Source organism: Somniosus microcephalus, chromosome 26 (assembly GCF_052327205.1).
Source record: "Somniosus microcephalus isolate GS21.2 chromosome 26, FLI_Smic_1.0, whole genome shotgun sequence".
Lineage (NCBI taxonomy): Eukaryota > Metazoa > Chordata > Chondrichthyes > Squaliformes > Somniosidae > Somniosus > Somniosus microcephalus.
Genome location: NC_141012.1, coordinates 26,468,106 through 26,485,415, shown reverse-complemented (window position 1 = coordinate 26,485,415; position 17,310 = coordinate 26,468,106). Strand labels below are relative to the sequence as shown.

General features: G+C 41.8%; 1 protein-coding gene across 1 annotated transcript in view; it reads left to right on the top strand.

The window, feature by feature from the left end:
- LOC147100358 (vacuolar protein sorting-associated protein 26B-like) overlaps nucleotides 1-14,631 on the top strand; it is a 32,085-nt gene extending 17,454 nt beyond the window's left edge. The window contains exons 4-6 of the mRNA XM_085967979.1: nucleotides 2,736-2,911; nucleotides 10,642-10,784; nucleotides 13,723-14,631. Coding sequence (XP_085824105.1) covers nucleotides 2,736-2,911; nucleotides 10,642-10,784; nucleotides 13,723-13,860 — 457 coding nt within the window. The 3' untranslated portion in view covers nucleotides 13,861-14,631. The remainder of the gene's footprint in view (nucleotides 1-2,735; nucleotides 2,912-10,641; nucleotides 10,785-13,722) is intronic.
- The last annotated feature ends 2,679 nt before the right edge of the window (nucleotides 14,632-17,310 follow it).

The window sequence follows — 17,310 nt, the reverse complement described above, 5'->3', positions numbered from 1 at the left end:
AAGCAGTCTCCTTAATCAGCACCCCTGCCACTGGCCTTCATATCCACCCCTCCACCATTGGCACACCGTGGTTGCAATATATATTATCTGCAGAATGAACTGCTGCAACTTTCCAGCACCTCCCAGTTCCACAAGTGCTACCATCAAGAGGAGCAGCAAGATCATGAGAACGTCATCAATTTCAAGTTCCCCTCCAAGTCACACCATTCTAGCTTGAACATATACTGCCACCATTCCTTCCATTCCTTCATCACTGGCTCAAAATCCTGGAATTCCCTACCTAACACCATTGTGGGTGCGCCATTAGCACAAGTACCGCAGCAACTCGAGGAGAGGGCCCACCACCAAAACCTTGGAGATGGGCAATAAAAATGCAGCATCGTCAGTGCCACCCATATAGGTGGAATTTGTGAACGTCACAGGGAATGTCCTGTACAAAACGTCTGCTCCGCTGGTGTGCCTGACCTGCAGTTCCAAAGCATAAAACAGAGTGACGCAGTTCAGTAGAATATACTTCCCATTACATAGAAACCTAGAAGATAGGAGCAGGAGTAGGCCATTCAGCCCCTTGAGCCTGTTCCGCCATTTAATGTGATCATGGCTGATCATCCAAATTCAGTACCCTCGGCCCGATTTAGTTTAAACTGTCAACTCTATTCATGCTGTATACTTAGTGAAATTTGTATGCAATTGAATTTTCCTCCCTTCTAAATGGGCAGTTTTAATTATGTCTACTTCAAAATACCCCATGGTTTTATCATTTTGTTACATGGAACACAATTTTGCTAGTTGCTGTGTAGCTATCATGGAGCTTTAAGATATGGTAAATGAGATTTCTTTATTTTCAATGTCTTGCTGAAGTGAAGAAGCTTACTATGGTCCGCTGCTTTGGAACTTGCTTTGATAATTGGTTCACGTTGGCAGCCTTTAAGATTTGACTTTGCTTTCACATCTTTTAAATGCATTCTTTTTGGGGTAAGTAAAAGTCAGTTTTAAAAATGTATGTGTGCATGAGATACTGTGTCAGTAGCAATGCCCAACTGAAGCGTATTTCACAGGTGAGAATTCACAAGGACTTTAGGCATGAGTGAATTAGATCTCTCATGAAATACTGATTGTATTGGTAAGGTGCAATATTGTGTTTATTCTATGGACTTTGCTGTTACTGCAATTTCTTTAAATTCCTCAAACATTAAAATTTGCAACGTGTTCCTTTTTAGTAGACCAGTGTTGGTGGCTTCCATACGATGATGCAGCATGAGGATCTGCTCTCCCGTTAGATGCTGAGTGTTCTCATGATATCGCTGGAGTGCTGCCCTTGGTTGCGATGGTTAGTTGATCATTTCGCACGTGTGCAATTAATTTTTAGTTTCACTCGTGTGAAATATCAAAGCAAGGGACTGCAATAACACTACTGTCAATAGAAAGAAATATATAGTTTAGTATAGAGATACCTGTATGATGAAAATGCACACTTCAGCATAGAGGTACATTTTGCCATGTTTATGTTGGATTTTCAAACACCTTATATTAGAATGCTTTGTTTGTCTTAGCATATTAGTCCATGGTTTTGTATTTGGCCATTGTCAGACAGGTTCATTTTAAAAAGGAGATGTCCATTTGGTTTTTCCTACTTCTAAGAAAGTCTCTCTTTTTTAATTGTTTGAATTCTGGAAGTAAATAATGACCTCCAATCTTTTCAAGGTCCACTGAGAAAATCCAACCCACTTTTTGTTTCACTGGAGTATAAAATGTATGATCAAGATTAATACCACACTTAAAGAAGAAAGCAACTTTATAAATAAACATTTGTTCATTGACTTGTCCTAATTAGAGGGTGTGTGTATCCCCAGATGTATCTGTTACAGCCTTAGCTTTCAGCGTAACCCATGTTTGCAGACCTCCTCCAGAGACTTGTACAGTTGAACAAAGGAGATGTTCATCCAGCAGTATAGGCTGTCATAAATCGCAACTTCTACAAGAAGTACTACTGAACGGCCAGCTGAGGGCGCCGCCCGAGGAGTATAAATTATCGGGCGTGGGCCCACCTTGGCCAGAGACAGTCTGGAAACAGGAAGCTAGTGACTACTAACTAGACCTCCATGTTTTGTTACAAGTCGATTAAAGCCTTGCTTTATGTACAACCAAGTGCGTAGTGAGTCTTTATTACGTCAGGCTGGATTTGAAGCAAGGTCCCAAAGGCTAGCGTTTAGTCCACTGCACCATCCAACCCCATTTTAAAGGCATAAAATTACAACTTTTCAAAGGCATAATTATGTCATTGATTAACCTTTTTTCTGGCAAATAAGTGAATTTAAAAAGAATTCACTGTGACGAGATTCCACTTCTGAAGACAGCAGTACGAATGAATCAAAAAATGTTATTTGGATCTTTGCACTTTGCTAATTCTGTTTTATAAGTGCGCACAACATCTTAGGTGTGTTGTGGGCGAAATGTGTGTATTCTGAAAGCTGCTCAAAATGTTAAACTGTTGAGAATTGTAGCAGCACTTCTGTGCCGCCTTGTTTGACATTTTGGTTCAGAGAATAATGCTTGAAAATAGTTTTCTGCTTTGATACATTTCTTTGTCTTTTACAGTATATTTTTCTATAAAATTCTAGTGCAGAAGTGGAGATGATATTTTGAAAGCAACGGAGGTAATCCGGTACTCTGAAGGGTTATGCCATAAAAGCAGCTCTTGAGTGTCCAAGTCCTGATGTCTGTTGTAATTCCAGGTACCATTTGAAGGATGTAATTGTGGGAAAGATCTATTTCTTACTGGTTCGAATCAAGATCAAGCATATGGAGATTGACATCATAAAAAGGGAAACTACAGGAACTGGACCAAATGTGTTTCATGAAAATGACACGATAGCAAAGTATGAAATAATGGATGGAGCCCCAGTCCGAGGTGTGTAATGAAGCTCTTAAGCAAAATCTTATTTGTATTTTCTCCATTTTTAAAAAGCAGAGCAGCGAAACTTGTCTTTCTGGCCATCTCACTTTAGCAGCCATGTCTTCTTTGCACCTGCTAAAAACATGTGGACTAGAGATCAAACGTGATGGTTTTTTTGTCTGCACATATGGTGCAGTGCTCAGATACGTGCTAAGACAACTGGAATGACTCATTTTAAAAATGTTGGATCATTTTTCCATATCACTTTTATTTTTTAGTATTTACTCTTAAGAAGTTCAGTATTTTTCTTTCAATCCATATCAACAGTAAAGAACCACAAAGCACAATTCCAAAATAACTGCAATGGATTTTTACACTGAAATTTCAAAGGGCTAAAGAAATCCAGATTGGATTGTGACTGTAATCGGATATAGGGTCAGTGTGTGAATGGATCATATTCTGGATTAAGGGTCTGATGATTGGAGTCCAATAGGGCTCGGTGTTGGGGACTGGTACGTTTCAACATTTTCAGAAATAATCTGAAAGAGGGTACCAGTAGCTTCATCTCGATGTTTGCAGATGACACCCAAATAACAAGGGTAATTAATATAGTGGAGGATGCGCATGAGCTGCGAGGGGATTTAGAAGGTGGGTGGACAGTTGGCAGATGCAGTTTAATATAAATACATATTCATTCTTGCGATGTGGGCAGCACTGGCAAAACTAGCATTTACTGCCCACCCCTAGTGCCCAAAGCGATTTGACACAACTGAGTGACTTGCTAGGCCACTTCAGAGGGCAATTAAGAGTCAGCCACATTGGTGAGAGACTGGAGTCACATATAGAGCAGACCAGGTTTTCTTCCCACTAGGACATTAGTGAACCAGTTGGATTTTTACCACAATCCGACAGCTTCATGGTCACTTCTACTACGACCAGCTTTTTATTTGCTGTTGTTTTTTTAACTGAATTCAAGTTCACAAACTGCCCTGGTGGGATTTAAACTTGTGTTCTCTGGTTTATTATTAGTGCAGGCCTCTGGATTAGTAGTCCAGCAACATAACTCCTACACTATTGTAGTCTGGGATCATTCTTGTTACTTTGCTCTGATTTCTCTTCAATGCACCAATGCCCTTTTGAAGGTTGGATGCCCAAATCAATACAGAATATTTGAAATAGGATCCATGCAATTCAATAATTGCTCACTTTGACTTTGAGAGTTGCAAAAAAAATGTTTTAGTTGATATGAGAGTTATTTATTCATGAGCTGGCAGTAGCGAATGTTGCAAAGTGGCAGTGGGGACATAATCAGTTGTAAATGGATGTAGCTAAATGGCCTAGTGAGTGCGTCGGCGGGAATCCTGAGCGGCAGAGCGGGGCTATAAAAGGCCCCAGAGACCAGGTAAGGCCTCACAGCGTCGGCGGGAATCTCGAGTGGCAGAGCGGGGCTATAAAAGTCCCAGAGACCCAGGTAAGGCCTCACAGCGTCGGCGGGAATCCTGAGCGGCAGAGCGGGGCTATAAAAGGCCCCAGAGACCAGGTAAGGCCTCACAGCGTCGGCGGGAATCTCGAGTGGCAGAGCGGGGCTATAAAAGTCCCAGAGACCCAGGTAAGGCCTCACAGCGTCGGCGGGAATCCTGAGCGGCAGAGTGGGGCTATAAAAGGCCCAGAGACCAGGTAAGGCCTCACAGCGTCGGCGGGAATCCTGAGCGGCAGAGTGGGGCTATAAAAGGCCCAGAGACCAGGTAAGGCCTCACAGCGTCGGTGGGAATCCTGAGCAGCAGAGTGGGGCTATAAAAGGCCCAGAGACCAGGTAAGGCCTCACAGCGTCGGTGGGAATCTCGAGCGGCAGAGCGGGGCTATAAAAGGCCCAGAGACCAGGTAAGGCCTCACAGCGTCGGCGGGAATCCTGAGCAGCAGAGTGGGGCTATAAAAGGCCCAGAGACCAGGTAAGGCCTCACAGCGTCGGTGGGAATCTCGAGCGGCAGAGCGGGGCTATAAAAGGCCCCAGAGACCAGGTAAGGCCTCACAGCGTCGGCGGGAATCTCGAGTGGCAGAGCGGGGCTATAAAAGGCCCAGAGACCAGGTAAGGCCTCACAGTCTCCAGTCTGGGAGGAGAGAGGTAAAAAGTAATCCAAGTGTGATGTCACCAGAAAGCGGGTAAGTGATTGGTTGGTAAGTATTTCTCCCTTTTTAAGCTTAAATCTCTTTGGTTTATAGTTTCTAAGGTGTGATATTCACCATCTAGAATCGGGGCAGAGGATATTTAAGAATGATATTAATAAATTTAATTAATTACATAGAATGGGAGATCAGGTGATGTGTTGCTGCTGCAATATGTGGGAGCTGGTGAACACCATTGATGCTCACGGTGATCACATTGGCAGTAAGTGTTGGCTGCTCGAGGAATTCCGGCTCCGTGTTGAAGAGCTGGAGTCCGAGCTTCAAACACTGAGACACATCAGGGAAGGGGAGAGTTACCTGGACTCTCTGTGTATCACGAGGTAGTCACACCAATTAGATTAATTAATTCAGATGTAGTCCGTGGCCAGGGTCAGGATGGTGTGACTAGAAGTGAGGCAGGTACGGGGATCCAGGAGGTAGTGTTGGAGGAGCCGCAGCCCTTGCACTTGTCCAACAGGTTTGAGGCTCTTACTCCCTGTGAGGATGGGAACAGGGACTGTGGGGAGGATGAGCAACCTGACCACAGCACCGTGGAACGAGGGGCCATTCAAGTGGGGGGAGTTAAAAGAAATGTTGTAGTGGTAGGGGATAGTTTCGTTAGGGGGATAGATAGAGTTCTTTGCAGCCGAGAGCAAGAGTCCCGAAGGCTGTGTTGCCTGCCCGGTGCCAGGGTTAAGGACATCTCCTCTGGACTGGAGAGAAACTTGGAGGGGGAGGATCCAGTTGTCGTGGTCCATGTTGGTACCAACGACATAGATAGGACAAGGAAGGAGGTTCTGTTGAGGGAGTTTGAGCAGCTAGGGGCCAAATTAAAAAGCAGAACCACAAGGGTAATAATCTCACCTGAGCCACGAGCGAATTTGGCTAGGACAAATAAAATCAGAGAGTTAAATGCGTGGCTCAAAGACTGGTGTGGGAGAAATGGGTTTTGCTTCCTGGGACACTGGCACCAGTACTGGGGCAGGAGGGAGCTGTTCCGTTGGGACGGGCTTCACTTGGCCAGTGCTGGGACTAGAGTCCTGGCGGATCATATAACTAGGGCTGTAGAGAGGGCTTTAAACTAACTAGTGGGGGGGAGGTTCCTAGAGAGCAAATAATAAAAATGACAACAGAGAAGGTAATAGACTTGGGTAGCAGTGGGGAAATTAAAAACCAGAGCGTGTCAGGAAGGTGCAGAAGGTATGGAGTAAAAGGTAAAGTAATAAAAAGGGCAAAAGCAGGAACTAAGTGTCACAAAACATATTTGAAAGTTCTCTATCTGAATGCACGTAGCATTCGTAACAAAATAGACGAGTTAATGGCACAAATAACTACATATGGGTATGATCTTGTGGCCATTGCAGAAACATGGCTGCAGGGTGACAATGTCTGGGAATTAAACATACCAGGTTATTTAACGATCAGGAAGGACAGGCAGGAAGGAAGGGGAGGTGGGGTGGCTATGTTAATAAAGGAAGCAATCACTAATACAGAGAAATGATATTGGGTCAAAATATCAGGATAATGAAACAGTTTGGGTGGAGGTAAGGAATAATAAGGGGGAAAAAACACTAGTGGGCGTAGTCTATAGGCCTCCGAACAGTGGCAACTCTGTTGGACGGAGTATCAATCAGGAAATAGTTGAGGCTTGTAATAAGGGAACATCTATAATTATGGGGGATTTTAACTATCATATTAATTGGACAAATCAAATTGGGCAGGGCTGCCTTGAGGATGAGTTCATTGAGTGTATTAGGGATGGGTTTCTTGAGCAGTATGTAACTGAACCGACCAGGGGGCAAGCAACCTTAGACCTGGTCCTGTGTAACGAGACGGGATTAATTAAAAATGTCCTAGTAAAGGATCCCCTTGGAATGAGTGACCATAACATGGTTGAATTCCATATTCAATTAGAGGGTGAGAAGGTTGGATCTCAAACAAGCGTGCTAAGCTTGAATAAAGGAGACTATGAAGGTATGAGAGCGGAATTGAGTAGATTGGATTGGGAAAATAGATTAAAGGGTAAGACGATACATGATCAGTGGTGTACATTTAAGGAGTTATTTTACAACTTCCAAAAAATATATATTCCACTGAGAAGAAAAGGGTGTAAAAGAAAAGACAGCCATCCGTGGCTAAGTAAAGAAATTAAGGATAGTATTCGACTAAAAACAAGGGCATATAAGGTAGCCAAATCTAGTGGGAGGATAGAGGATTGGGAAAACTTTAAAAGACAGCAAAAAATAACAAATAGATTGATTAAGAAAGGGAAGATAGATTATGAAAGTAAATTAGCAAAAAATATAAAAACAGACAGTAAGAGTTTTTATAGTTATATAAAAAGAAAAAGGGTGGCTAAAGTAAATGTTGGTCTCTTAGAGGATGAGACCGGGAAATTAATGGTGGGAAATATGGAGATAGCAAAAGCACTGAATATTTTACATCAGTCTTTACAGTAGAAGACACTAAGAATATCCCAACACTGGACAAACAGGGGGCTAAAGGGGGGGAGGAGCTAAACATGATCAAAATCACTAAGGAAGTGGTACTTGGTAAAATAATGGGACTCGAGGCGGATAAATCACCTGGACCTGATGGCTTACATCCTAGGGTCTTGAGGGAAGTGGCGGTAGGGATTGTGGATGCATTGGTAATAATTTTCCAAAACTCCCTGGACTCGGCAAAGGTCCCAGCAGACTGGAAAACTGCTGATGTAACACCCTTATTTAAAAAGGGCAGTAGACAGAAGGCTGGAAACTATAGACCGGTTAGCCTAACATCTGTGGTAGGTAAAATTTTGGAGTCCATTATTAAGGAGACAGTAACAGGACATTTGGATAATCATAATTTAATAGGACAAAGTCAGCATGGTTTTATGAAGGGGAAGTCATGTTTGACAAATTTGCTGGAGTTCTTTGAGGAAGTAACGTATAGGGTGGATAAAGGGGAACCAGTGGACGTAGTGTATTTAGACTTCCAAAAGGCATTTGACAAGGTGCCACACAAAAGATTATTGCTTAAGATAAAAAATCACCGGGATTGGGGGTAATATTCTGGCATGGATAGAGGATTGGCTATCTAACAGAAGGCAGAGAGTTGGGATAAATGGTTCATTCTCAGACTGGCAATCAGTAACTAGTGGTGTTCCGCAGGGGTCAGTGCTGGGTCCCCAACTCTTTACAATCTATATTAACGATTTGGAGGAGGGGACCGAGTGTAACATATCAAAGTTTGCAGATGATACTAAGATGGGAGGGAAAGTAGTGAGTGAGGAGGACATAAAAAACCTGCAAGGGGACATAGACAGGCTAAGTAAGTGGGCAGAGATTTGGCAGATGGAATACAATACTGGAAAGTGTGAGATTATGCACTTTGGCAGGAAAAATCGTTGAGCAAGTTATTATCTTAATGGCAAGAAACTGGAAAGTACTGAAGTACAAAGGGATCTGGGGGTCCTGGTGCACGAAACTCAAAAGGTTAGTATGCAGGTGCAGCAAGTGATTAAGAAGGCCAATGGAATGTTGGCTTTCATTGCTAGGGGGATAGAATATAAAAATAGGGAGGTATTGCTGCAGTTGTACAAGGTATTGGTGAGACCGCACCTGGAATACTGCGTACAGTTTTGGTGTCCATACTTAAGAAAGGACATACTTGCTCTCGAGTCAGTACAAAGAAGGTTCACTCGGTTAATCCCGGGGATGAGGGGATGGACATATGAGGAGAGGTTGAGTAGATTGGGACTCTACTCATTGGAGTTCAGAAGAATGAGAGGCGATCTTATTGAAACATATAAGATTGTGAAGGGGTTGGATCGGGTGGATGCGGGGAAGATGTTCCTGATGATGGGTGAAACTAGAACTAGGGGGCATAGTCTTAGAATAAGAGGCTGCTCTTTCAAAGCTGAGAGGAGGAGGAACCACTTCACTCAGAGGGTGGTAGGTCCATGGAATATGCTGCCCCAAAAAGCTGTAGAAGCTACATCATTACATAAATTTAAAACAGAAATAGACAGTTTCCTAGAAGTAAAGGGAATTAAGGGTTACTGGGAGCCGGCAGGAATTTGGACATGAGTCTAGGTTCGGATCGGTCATGGCCCTGTGGGTAGCGGAGCGGGCCCAGGGGCCGTGTAGCCTGATCCTGCTCCTATTTCGTGTGTCTAATTCTGTTAGATTCAGGAGATGGTTCTGTGATAGTGGATTGGCGGTTAGGATCAGATCAGCCATGATCTCATTGAATGGCGGAGCAGGCTCGAGGGGCCGATTGGCCTACTCCTGCTCCTATTTCTTATGTTCTTATGCATCAAATAAGTGTGCTGAGCTGTGCAGACCACAAACCCATCACGTTTGATCTCTACATTGAGAGAACTCATTTAAGTTGGGATGAGGAGTGAGGATTTACAGTTGGCCTTTGTGTTCCTAAGCTAAGAAGGAGAGAAACCAGGCAGGACCCCTCCTCCACTAAAGGGTACCCACTAATCTCTGCTGGAAGTGTGGATGTCTGGAAAGAACAGCATTTATTCTTCAGATTCTCTGATCAAGAATGGGCACTTGGATGAAGTGCAGGAGGGCCACCACTGTCCATGGAACTGTACCCAGCATTAATCACCACCTTGAGAAAATTTGTACTGTAGCTCCTGTTCTCCGTTCAGCACCTCCTCATAATGACACTGCTGAATTCAGTAAGCACTGGCAGATAGATATGGCTAGATCAGTTGAAAAGGGATGGGCTTGTGGGATGAAATGCCCTTAAAAATGCTTCTATTCATAACTCTGGTAAATTACATTTGTAAACCCATATTCTCCCACTTTGTGGCACACTTGATGCTTTGAATCGCTTGTAATGTTCTCGTGATACTGATACAATCAAGTGTGGTATTACTATTTTGTATCAAACAGTATTGTGATCGGCTTTCCTGCCAGTTAAACAAAACCGTCAGCAGTCATATCATCTTGGATCCGAACCAGAGAAGCTGCATTGCAGTAGCACTGAGGCACTGAGGATCAGCTGTGGCTCATTGGATAGCACACTCACCTCTGAGTCAGAAGGTTGTGGGTTCAAGTTCCACTCCAGGGACTTGAGCACATAAATCTAGGCTGACACTCCAGTGCAGTGCTGAGGGAGTGCTGCACTGTCGGAGGTGCCGTCTTTTGGATGAGACGTTAAACCGAGACCCCGTCTGCTCTCTCAGGTGGACGTATAAGATTCCATGGCACTATTTCAAAGAAGAGCAGGGGAGTTATCCCTGGTGTCCTGGCCAATATTTATCCCTCAATCAACATAACAAAACACAATTATCTGGTCATTGTCACAAAGCTGTTTGTGGGAGCTTGCTGTGCGCAAATTGGCTGCCGCGTTTCCCACAGTGTAACAGTGACTACACTCCAAAAGTACTTCATTGGCTGTAAAGCGCTTTGAGACGTCCGGTGGTCGTGAAAGCCGCTATATAAATGTAAGTCTTTTTCTTTAGCAGGGCTGATATTGTTCCTGCTGCTGCCTCTATTTACTACACTGTAAAAGAGACATATTCATCACTATTTTGATTAATCCAGTTTGTACAGAGTTTTTTTAATCTGTTTCTTTAGGAGAGTCCATTCCTATCAGGCTTTTTCTGGCTGGATATGAGTTGACTCCAACTATGAGGGATATCAACAAGAAGTTCTCTGTACGATACTACCTCAATCTTGTTCTTATTGATGAGGAAGAAAGGAGATACTTCAAACAGCAGGTAAGTACTAGTTAATGTCGTTATTGAATGATGAACAAGAACGTGTGCTTTAACTTCTACCCCACCTATTCGCATACCCAATTTATATTGGCAAGCATTGCGGAATTAACCCATAATTTGAGTCTGATTTTCCACTGTAAAAGAAAAGGTTTTACATACTCTGAAGAGATGGGTTTCCAAGGTGAAGGGGCTATTTCACCTCGCCTGTCAGTCACGGCAGTGGTAGTTGAAAACATTATCACTGAGCAAACTCTCTGAAAGCATTCTATATCCTCTCAGGGAGTGCTCACTATGGTTTTATTTGCACTTACTGTGTTTCTTCGACAAGGTGAAGCTATTTAGGAGGCACGTGAATTTTTTTTTAAAATCTACACATGCGCAAGATGTTGTGGCGTGTATGCTCACAGTTTTAAAAAATCCCTCTCCCCAAATCGACTTTTCTCACATTGTTACACTTGTAAATCTAACTAAAACCAGTACAATGCTTGTACCTTGGAGGTAAGGCAGGAGAGGCTTGCCAATAAAACTGAACAACATCCATGTTTCTTAGTTGTCATTTCAGCTTACTGCTGCTAACTGCTTTAAATTATAAATGAACTTTTGAAGACCACTCTACTGTAAGTGTGATGTTTGATTTAGATTCAGACAAGTCTGAGCATCAGTATGGATACAGCTCCACTTCTTACATTAATAAATCCATACTACATTTTTCACCTTTACAATGCTAATTTGTTGATATTAACAGCTAATAAAAAAGCTTCTTGAGCAGTCCAATATTAACCTGCTGCTGAAAATCTAAAATGACCCACTTCTAAACCAGTGTTCCACTATACAGGGTCTCTTTATTCTTAAATAGGTTAAAGCGAAGAAAAAAATTGGTTTAACCATAGTTCACTGCCTTTTAGAATTGGCCTAAATTACTTGTGTGGTTCAAAATAGAGAGCGATTTATGTTGTGGAGCCACTCCCTGAAATGGTTATACAAGACTGGTTGTAGCTCCGGGCTTCTGAGAAACATCCCTTTGGGATAACTACAGCGGGCAGATCCACTTTTAAACAGCTTTGGCAAGCTGAATTGTTTCAAAGCTGCTGCTCGAGACTGCTTGCCAGGCGCAGCTACTTTGATCTGGGCGATGCCACTGACTGTGGCTTCTGTCGACAGCAAAGCAACAGAATTACTGTGCATCTGCTTACACAGAGGTGTCTCTGTAAATCAATTGCAATCCACAGACTGCACTGTGAATGGAGGATGCCGTGGTATAGTCATTTTCATCTTATTTTTCTCTTTAAATGGAACTTGAGATGAGGCTGAAACGATTGGAGTCTTCACATGTTGCCAGTGAACAGATTATGTGCTTTGTTCAGAAATCAGTTTGTCATCATTGCAAATTTATCAGTTGTTTCTCTTGTGTTTTGTATTCCACTAAAGATCCTGCTATATTGCTACCCTATAGAACTTTTTACTAATTATTTTACAAAGTATTTGTGTATTTTAACATAAGAAAAGGGCACATAAAGCTTCTTATACCCATCAATGAATGCTCTTTCCATGAGACAGCAAATTTCATGCACCACCCTCACCAATCACTAGTGATGCTAATTCCTGGGGGAGACAAATCCTGCAAAACTCTCTAAGGCAATAAAACCGTTCCAGTGACTGGTTACCCATGACCCATTAAATGACTCATAACTAACCATCTCATTTCTCCTCCACTGTCTCCTGGGTACGCTATTCCACTCTATCTTCCTGAAGTTATATCTCAACTGTATATTCACCTTTTCTTGCCTAAACTGGAATCAATTTCTCCCCGACCTAGAGCTTGAAGTCTCTCTGGGATCCAGTTTATCTATTTCCTAATAAGAAGTTAAATATCTTAATAAGATCACTTCTAAACAGTCTTTTTTTCCATTGTAAATTATCTCTACTACCTTTAAGTCGTTCCTCATATCACATCTGCACAACCCCATGCATCAATGTACGATGTCCAGAACAGTACATAGGAGACATACAGACCACTGCTGTGAACTAGAATTCTGTGAAAAGCATTTTGTAGTGTAGCTATCAAACATTAGTGGGGAAATGCAGTACAGGTAGACTATCCTTTATCCGAACTTCCGAAAACCGAAACCCTCTAAAAACCGAAAGTTTTTTCGTTCAGCGTAAGTCGTGCGCACGACATGACCAGAGTGGCGCACGACTTACGCTGAGCAGGGCAGAGGGTCACTGAGTTCCCTCCTGGGTAGGAGATTGCAGGCCGAGCCGGGCAGTGTGAAGGAGGTATACCGGGAGAGTGAACCCAACAATACAGTGGCCCGTCCGATAGCTGCAGCGGCCTGTCCGATATTCTTTTCTCCCCCCCCCCCCCCCCCGGACCCCCACCCTTTCGGATAAGGGATAGTGTATCCTTTATCCGCACTTCCGAAAACCGAAATCCTCTGAAAACCGAAAGTTTTTTCGTTCAGCGTAAGTCGTGCACACAACGCCGACCGCCAACGCCGACCCCCCCCCCCGCCGACCCCCACCCCCGACAAATTTCCCAGTCTTATAAAATACCTTCTGAAATCCGAAATTTTCCGAAAACCGAAACACGGCTGGTCCCGAGGTTTTCGGATAAAGGATAGTCTACCTGTACTACAAGCTGGCTATTTCAGCAGCACATGATTCAGGACATTTGACAACATGATTGTATTTGAGTAAACTTGATTTTGTTTTTTCCCTTGTTAAATGGAGCTTCTACTAAGTTGACTGGGATATATTTTGGGGAAAACAATACTGTACAGAAAAAACTATGCTTTTTAATATTAGCTGTTCTTGTATGTGGTGTTAATGTTCTCCAATAAGTCTTTTTCCTAGAAGCATAGCATTTTAACATGAAGAAATGTTGGTGATAGAAATCTGCTCGTGTGCTTTGTGTTACCTTCCCGATATTTCTTTACAGGAAATCACTTTGTGGCGAAAAGGGGATATAGTTCGAAAGAGTATGTCCCACCAGGCAGCCATTGCATCACAGCGTTACGAAGGGTCGGCAAATACTGAAAACAAACCTTTGGTTCAAAACCAGGAAGCAGATAACTAGCCCACTTTTCTGTCAAAGTCTTGGCAGCTCGATTAACAACATAACCTACAAAAAAATCAATGGAAAAGAAATGAGTGTGTTTCAAGTTGATCCAATTCCCTTCAGAAGACTTATTTGGTACAAGAGAAGATGGGACTGAAATTTAAACGGCAGCCTTTGTGTTTTAACCGAGTTAATCCAGAGTTTTTATTTTATGTTTTAAAGGCATGAGGTGGAGCATACAATACCAAGCAAAGCTTACAGAGTCAAAGGGTCCTGGTTCCGTTATTGTATTGCTCCTCGGGCGTATGCAGTTTTTGGCCTATCGGGAAGAGCACCTGAAACCAGCACTGGTTTATCAGCTTATCAACCAGTCTTCTATATATATAAAAAAAAACAAGCCATTTCCTTTGAAAAGTTTCAACATCGGGTTAATCCTATTTTGATCAGATATTGAGTATCTGCCTACCCATCCCAAATTGTACTGAATTCTGAACTACACTCCACATCTCATGCTAAATTCACCCATTATTGCCCCCGCCCTAGCACATATGATATAATCATGCTTTAAATCTGAAATATCTGAATGTTTCCATCATTGATGAGTGGAATATCATTGTTGGGTGTTTCCACATATTTGTTCAAAAAGTCCTGATGTATGTATTCTCTAACCTTCCTTGTGCATTTGAAAAATGGGGATGTACTTTGTGTAAAAATTACATTAATAGAAATTCCTGAATTTCTTAAGCATAAAGAAGTTCAGAGTACATCTTGTACTGAAAATAGTTTCAACCACTAATGGATTCATGTGCTTTTTCTCAGTATAAACACAGAAAAATGTGATGTATACATAAACTAGCATTTTTATATCATTGGACTCTTAAGTAGAGAACTTCAGTACGCCATTTTACTCTGTAGAAATCACGATCAAATTCTAGCGTTCCACGTCATGTCTAATTTTAACATTCCAGTGTGCCATTCCTATTCTGCAGACATTTCACTCCAAGCAGGACATGTTATAGCAAAATATGTATATGATATATTTGTCAAGACATAAATGCAAGATCTGGTTAGGCTCAAAGAAGCAGGAATGCTGCAATAAGGTGAGATTTTCACCTGAGAAATAACATCCCTTTTACACCAAGGCAAGTGCTTTTATTGTTTGCATTAAATAGCGGGCTCAATTTTTAAACCGGGATTACACAATGAACTGCAAGTTAAAGCTGCAACATATTAGCGTTTAGCATCCTAAAATGTGCGGTCTGTATTCGAAATAGTAGCTTGTAATCCTATTTAATTCAACGTAACCATTTTAAAATCAGCTAAAATAGTTGCAGATGGGAAAGATGGAAACTGTTTCCAACCACATCAAACAATCTGAAGTAGTATTAACCATGACTTTCTATTCTGCAAACAGATTTTAGTTACTGGCCACTTTGAATTACAACGATTTTATATGAAGTTGCACATTTAAAAGTGTGTCTTTGAGTCTCATTATCAACTACTTTAAAATCTTCCTAGATGGTCTAAAAGAGCATGTGGCCCTGCAGAGCATATCTTCAGGGACAGATGATCTGTAGCCATGAGTCAAAATGTGCACTCTAGGAAAATTATGCAGTATTAATGAATGCTATGGGGTACTCATTCTTAAATCCAAAAGTGTAATTGATTTTATAAATGACATACTTTATTTTTGTTAGTAGCTATATCTAGTTTAATATGAGATGGTGTTTTGTTTCAGTCGTGTTTCCATTCTTTCCTTAATGAAAGGACCTTTTATAATCATGAAAACTTGTGGAAAATGAAATTGTGTTCTAATAATCTGCTTAAATAATAGGTACTACATTAATTCCCATTAGGCTTCCAAAATATAACAAGTGCTTCCTCTAGTCTCAGTCAGCAGTACAAAGTGCAAACATCATGATCTGCTTGTTGTCAAATTAAGGCCTGGGGCTGCTTGACATTTCAATCTGTCATCCAGATTTAGGAAGTCCATTAGTTCTCTACTATGTTGCTCAATAACCGTTGCTAACCATCTCTGGCCAGAAGGGAAATGAGCGATGTGCCACCCTAAACAAAGAGCCACTTGGTAACTGAAAGTGTGCAGGATGGCAGGCTCGGTAGCAAGAGCGCCTCTTGATTCCTAAATACAGAGCCACGTTGATGGGAAAGTCCATAGTTTAGGTTTTGGGAAAGGAATTTGACTATTGGCTAGGATTTAGATTTTTTTTGGGGGGGGTGGGGGGGAAGAGGAGAGAATGATACCTTAAACGCTGTAAGATTTGTCGTTGCGGCAGTAGATGGTGGGAGGAAACCTAGGGAAAAATATGTTTTCCATTCTGCTGTATACTGCAGCTTTAAACATGTTTAATTGCATTTCTAGACAATCCCTTGCATGTTCAGTGTCAGTCTGTCTAGCAGCATAGAACTCATAAGTTTGTCTTCAGATGTTTGTTTGTAAACTGAATTACAAACCAGTGGCTTTGCCTTAATATAAGGATGTAATTTGAAATGGAAAATATTTGAATGTATGTCTGTCAGTAATGAAGTATCTGCCAAAAAGGTCTTTCAGTATTTTTTAAATCTCCATGCATTTTCTGATAACAAAAGAAACAATTATTGTGTGTTTGTTTTGTTCTGAAGTCTAAATTATACTAGTTTACCAGCCTGGTAGACTTGCTCTGTTTCGCCATTAACAGCAGAAGACTGACTGACATTACTTCATGATTCCAGAGTGATAACTGATTGTTCAGTTAGTTGTACGTGCCACAGCTGTCGCCTTGCTTTTGTTGCATCAAGACGACTTGATGTCAATTCAATTTAAAACTATAATCCAATTTATTACTAATAGTTTGAGTTCTGGATATAAATTCTGAAATCTCGTTTTGGTTTCTTGCCTGAAATGTGTTATTTTCTCAAACCATGTCTTATGGATTGCTGAAATTCTGTGATCCAGGTAGCTACCTCGAAAAGGGACTCCAATGAAACCAGCAGCATGTCCAATTGGACAAACTTTTGCAAACATCATTTTTGTTTTTTCTTTCGCGAACAAATAATGGATTATTCCTGGATTAAAATTTTCTTTTACAAATTTTTTATTAAAATGTTGGCCTGTTTCATGATTCAGTTGTCATAATGAAGATGGCAGTCACCAGGATAGGATTACATTTGGCTAGGGCTTTGAATCTTGAGCGTATCAGCCGCACTTGACCCAAGAAGCCAGTAGCACAAAGGGGGCGGGGGGGAAAGCAAGAGAGAAAATATGATCTAGCACAGGACTTATTGATGCACCAGGTGCAAATGGCCAGGTGCTTCGCAGCATTGGCGTTCACATACCCACCACATGGCCTTTTTAAAGGAGTTCTGGGGAGGAAATAGTAGTTGCACATTCCATGTAAGGGGACAAGAGGCAGGAGAGATTTAATTGATGCCCTCACTGCTTTTGTTGGTATTTTTATTTCAACGTACAGC